Raw genomic sequence first — 5,672 nt, 5'->3', positions numbered from 1 at the left:
GTCCATTATACTAGTTGGAGGACTAATTTATTAAATATACACTTTTACATATATGAATTCATATACATTGCATATCATTAAAAATGCACACATATAAAGAGTCTATGCAAAAATATAGGAATGGTATACAATTTGTAACTCTGATATTCAACTGAAAAGTAACATTAACTTAAAGGGGGTTTTTTTTTCAGCATAACATTATAATAATGTCTCTATTAAAGAAACTTGATTCAAAGTTCCCAACTTTGTTCTAGATACATGCATACTTTCCTTAGGCTTAAAGTTAAGGTAGCGGATACTCAGGTGTAAACTGTTTTCCGTATATATAAAAATAATTAAATTTTCGAAACGGAAAGGGTGGTAAGTAATACAGAAATTATTATCCGACAATGTTCTTTTTCACCTTCAACTTTAGACTCTTGAGTACAATGTTAGGCCATCAGAACTTTCAATGTAATATGACAGTATTTATTATGCTTTTATTTCTATAGAATATTTTTGGACAGTATATTATAATACAACACAATACACATCAGCACACCCAAAAAGTCATAATTAATAATATAATAGCATATGATATGGTACATGTGTTATGCTTTATGTACAAATACGTAAAAAAAAAACATTACTTACCTAACAGATAATGAAAATACTAAGTAATGTCAAAAAATGTAGCAAATTTTCTTAAAAGTAAAACTTCAGAAAGCGACAGAAAATAAGAGGTCCAATTTACCAGGCTAACTTCAAGCCAACATTTCAATAAATTTTTTTTAAATTCATGGTCCTACCTTTTTTCGGCGCCTTGAGACGATTTTATTGTGTAAGGCGCACTACAAATATCCCACCATTACCATTACAATTAGTCTAAAGTTATAGAACTTCTTTCTGAATTCCAAGGTTTAACATCTGCAAACACATTAAAACAATTCAAATCAAAACTTAAACTGACCTTCATATAAAACCCAATGATCCACATAAACTAAAACCCATTGAACTCAACAACACAATAATAACGATGAACATTATTAACTGTCATTTTAATAAAAAATAATTAGGGTAATGGGGTTAAATTATATTTGTGAATATTCAGGTCAAACATTACATTCATCTTATTTATTCGATAGAGTATATATTTTCCATTTATTTAATTTTTAATGTATTATTGTATAATTGCTGTCTTTGAAGAGGGGCGACAATGACGGACTCATAAAAGTTTCTGTTTCGTGCCTTGACCACTGTTATGTACCTGTAACTTCAATTTATTTAATTTCCACACTTGTTTAAATGGTCAAATAAATGTTGAACAAATGAAATGAAAAATGTGACAGTAAGTTATAGTAACACTTTATATTATTCCTTGCATTTTACGCAATACCTTAAAAAAATACTAATGTGTCTAAACGAGAAAATACTATTTTTCCCTATCAATTACATCTTTCCCTTTTTGTGTCGTGCCATGACCACTGTTATGTACCTGTAATTTCAATTTAGTTAATTTCCACACTTGTTTAAATGGTCGAATAAATGTTGAATAAATGAAATGAAAAATGTGACGGTAACTTATAGTAACACTTTATATTATTCCGTGCATTTTACGCAATACCTTGAAAAAAATACTAATGTGTCCAAATGGAAAAAATACTATTATTCCCCATCAATTACATCTTTCCCTTTTCTTTACTTTTTATTTCTTATCAGTAAATCTTGCTTTTGGTTTACTTTCTTTTCTTGAGTATGTCTTGTCTGATCTTGCGAAGTCCCCTTTGAAAATCTTCGTATGCCATACAGTAAATAAATGGATTAATAGTAAGATTTAAATCCAGCAACAACATACTCACCTCACGAAATATATGAATAACACCATGGCTCATTATGAAGTAAATGAAAAAAACACAGCCTGGAGTCATTGTAAAAATATTAACAAATGCAATTATGAAAAGTGTAGCCAACAAATCTGACTTGACTCTTTGAATGCCTCTGCTCACCGTAGGTTGAGTTGAGACAGTCTGAGGATTGTGGTTAATTCTTCGTGTTTTATGTAATTTCAAAACCATCCGCACATAACAGTAAATCAAAATACAAAGAGGCATCAGCCACATAGGGATAACTAAAAGTATTGCAGCTGTGTTGGTTTCTCCAAGTTTACATACTTTAGTGTCTGGTTCTATGTTTGCCTTTATAAGCATAAACCCTGTTAAGAGTAAACCGCACACATGAGTGCTAAACAGTGACAGGTATGTAATTTTTCCACCCAAGGGCTTCTTACGATACAATAATGGATGGACGACAGCAATATATCGTTCGATTGTAACCATAACAAAATTGTATGTTGAAGTTACTGACAGGTACATGAAAATATATTTCAGTTTACAGAATGAACTACCACCAGAAATACCAATGCTGCGGGTGATAAAAAATATCAGAGAGCCAATCAAATCAACCACAGTCTGATGAAGAAGAAATTTCAGCGACAAAGACTTCTTGTAAGACTTGTTGTAGACAAACACAAATATGACGATGGAGTTTGCAACGATACCAACACTAGCCAATATCCAACGAGCTAAGACTAGGACCAAGGGATCTTGCAGCTCAATGCGAGTTGTGTCGTTTCTAGGTACCTCCATACTTTTCTTAGGTTGCTCAACACTGGCAAAATAGCAGACAATTTACTCTGGTGTAAAATGTTTTTTTGAATATAATTTTTTTCCAAAAGGGTAGTAGTAATACAGAAATTATTTATCCGACAATGTTCTTTTATACCACCACCTTAGACTCTTGAGTATGATGTGGTATTAGAAAGAATAAATCCAGCATTTTATCAATGTCTGGGTCATTAGGAATTTTCAATGTTATGATAGTATTCATTATATGCTATCGATTTAAATAAACTTTTTTTGGAGAGTACATTATCATTCTGTACTTTGTTTACATACAACACAATACACGTCAGTATACTCCATAAGTCATCTATACAATAAAAAATGTGACAGTAGCTTTTTATAGTAACATTTGATAATATTATTCCTTGAATTTTATGTAATACCTTCCAAAGAATACTTATGTGTCCTAATGGGAAAATATTTTTTTCCCATTATTTACAACTTTACTCTTCCTTTCTTTTTATTAATGTGTCCTAATGGAAAATTACTTGGCGTCAAATTTGGTATAGCAACCAAAAGAAAATCAGAAGGGTTTAAATCTTGATGGGGAATAAAACTTGTTTTTCTCAAAGACTTATATTCAATACAGGCATCAGTTTACTAAAGTTGAATACTGCCTTCTATAATGTCCATCAACAAGCACAGTCAGGATAAATTATTAATTAAATAAATTATTCCTGATTAATGCAATGTCAATTATGCAAATAAGCAACTGGCATATTCACACACGTACCAAAAAAAAAACAAAAAAAAAAAAAAAACCCTGCAGCTTTATTACCATCGTTAATTTTGCAAAGTTTGAAATCAATTGGACTTTATACCAAACTTTAGTTATTGTAGTAAACTAACCTAATTATTACCTGATTAGTGAAATATTAATAATACGGATTAGGGCCTGGACAATCTTGGTAAATTTTCAAAATTGAAGATGCGGATGTCTAGACCAGCTCCCTTCTGCCTACCAACTTGAATTACTACACAGATTTAGGCCTAAGGTAGAACATTGTTAAAAAGGTAGGCCTAATTAAGACGTTAAGATAGGCCAAGCCTCTACTAGGCCTACTACTACTAGACTCCAGAGGCCTGGGCCATCCTCCTGGAAAGAGAAGTTGTGTTTGTAATGGTATGCCATCTAGCCTAAGCTTAATGAGCTTAGGTTTTTGCCATTACCCACACTAGTCTTACTATACTAGGAAGCTTTTACATCTTCCTGGTCTTACTAGGGTCTATTCTAAATATTTTAAGCCCGTTTTATTAGGGAGGACTATATTTTTAGTCATGCCTAACTAGTCAACGCGAGTGACTCAGTTTCGTGGGTCCAAAAATGTGAACATTGTGATCGGTTGAAGTCGTTTATTTTGGTCCGACCATTTATCCAAGGAATAAAAGATTATGTCACTCTTTTGGCATCCTGGTACCTGCATTCAGTGTTTTACAGGTCAATTATTCTGTTACTAAATTAACTTTCTTATTGGTGGTGCTTTTCAGAATTAGAAAAATAATTAAAAAAAATAAGAGACTTGTGGTAAGTATAGCAAAAACAATAGCCTCCTCAGATTTTCGGTCCTTTGGTGATGCTAATTAAATTTTATGTTATGTGTATACCACTGGAACTTAATTGCGATATATTATGTAACTCATAATCATATTTATAGAAATGTTGTTCAGGTAAAAAAAAATATTATTACAGACAATATACAAAATTTGTAATATTGGGTTACTAATATATCCTTATGCTTTTTCTTTCTGTTTATTTTTTATTTTCTTTATTTTTTAAAATATTTTCTGTTGTTTTCGTCTTCTTTTTATCTTTTCTTTTTTTTCACTTTCCCTTTCTTTTCATCTCTTATCTGAGCTAATCTTTTCGTATTCTTTATTTTCTTGATTTGGAGTTTCTAGCATTGGAGTATGTCACATATGATCCTGCGAAGTCCCTTTAAAAATCTTTGTATATCATACAGTAAATAGTATAATTTAAATTCGAAACAACACACTTGCCTCATAAAATATATTACCATGGCTTATTATAAGTAAATAAAAAAAAAAAACACTGCTTGGAGCTACTGTAACAATATGAACAAATGCAATTAAGAGTGTAGTCAACAGATCTGACTTGACCCTTTGAGCGCTTCTGCTGACCCCTAAGTTAAGTTTCAGTCGGCAGTACATGGTCAACTTTTTGAGTTTTATGTAATTTCAAAAGCATCCCGCACATTACAGTAAATCATAATACAAATGGGTATGTACTTGAAGAGAAATCTCGTTTTACAGAATATGGTTCCACTGGTGCCATAAGGAACCTCAATTTTGTAGAATAATTAGAAAGCAGAAAGCATGTTTGAAAGTCTCAGGCCAATTACTAAAACCAAGCTTTAATAGAAACTACAATTAAAAAACAAATGCTACTACTACTACTAATACTAATCGGGGCGGATCCAGAAATGTCCAAAAGGGGGGGCCGGAAGCGGGGGCCGAAAGTTGGGCCGATTGAGACAACACTGCCGTAGGGGGTCTAGGGCATGCCCCCGCGAAATTTTTGTGTTCTAGACGCCCGAACATAACATTTGAGGCATTCTGGGCTATCATTTTTTTCTTTTTCTCTCTTTTTTTTTCCTTTTTTCCCTCTTTTTTCCCTTTTTTTTACCTTCCAAAAGGGGGGCCGGGCCCCCCCTAAATCTGCCCCTGCTAATTTGTGATGCTATTACTGCAGCAAAAGTAAAAGAGTAAAACTGAAGTATAATCTCAATTCCATTAATTTTTTGACAATTATCTTAACATAAGGGACCAAAGTGGATATAATTGCCAAGACCATTCTATGCAAAGACCTGGCCAAGAAGGCCATCCATTGTAAGCATACATATGTAATGCGGATCAGAAACCGTTTTGTTATAATGAAAATTATTAAACTCACAAAAACTGACAGGTTGTAGTAAATTGCTTTTAATTGATGTTTTAAATATTGAATAGTAAAGTAGACACATAATTGTTCAAATCACTTAACACCAAAATGGA

The 5,672-nt window shown here is 32.3% G+C and overlaps 1 protein-coding gene across 1 annotated transcript; it reads right to left on the bottom strand.

Annotated features, from left to right (window-relative positions):
* Nucleotides 1–588: 588 nt before the first annotated feature.
* LOC117125018 (kappa-type opioid receptor-like) lies at nucleotides 589–2,862 on the bottom strand. The gene has a single exon (XM_033271373.1). The coding sequence runs from the start codon at nucleotides 2,622–2,624 to the stop codon at nucleotides 1,716–1,718; it is 909 nt and encodes a 302-aa protein (XP_033127264.1). The 5' UTR covers nucleotides 2,625–2,862; the 3' UTR covers nucleotides 589–1,715.
* Between the last annotated feature and the right edge of the window lie 2,810 nt (nucleotides 2,863–5,672).

The sequence above is a fragment of the Anneissia japonica genome, unplaced genomic scaffold (genome assembly GCF_011630105.1).
Source record: "Anneissia japonica isolate Jap-2015-1 unplaced genomic scaffold, ASM1163010v1 scaffold2878_len565122_cov162, whole genome shotgun sequence".
Lineage (NCBI taxonomy): Eukaryota > Metazoa > Echinodermata > Crinoidea > Comatulida > Comatulidae > Anneissia > Anneissia japonica.
The sequence above is the reverse complement of the archived record's forward strand: the minus strand, read 5'-3'. Positions and strand labels throughout refer to the sequence as shown.

Excerpts from the sequence above, each read along its gene's own strand:
- LOC117125018 (XM_033271373.1), bottom strand. The coding sequence starts at position 2,624 with ATGGAGGTACCTAGAAACGACACAACTCGCATTGAGCTGCAAGATCCC.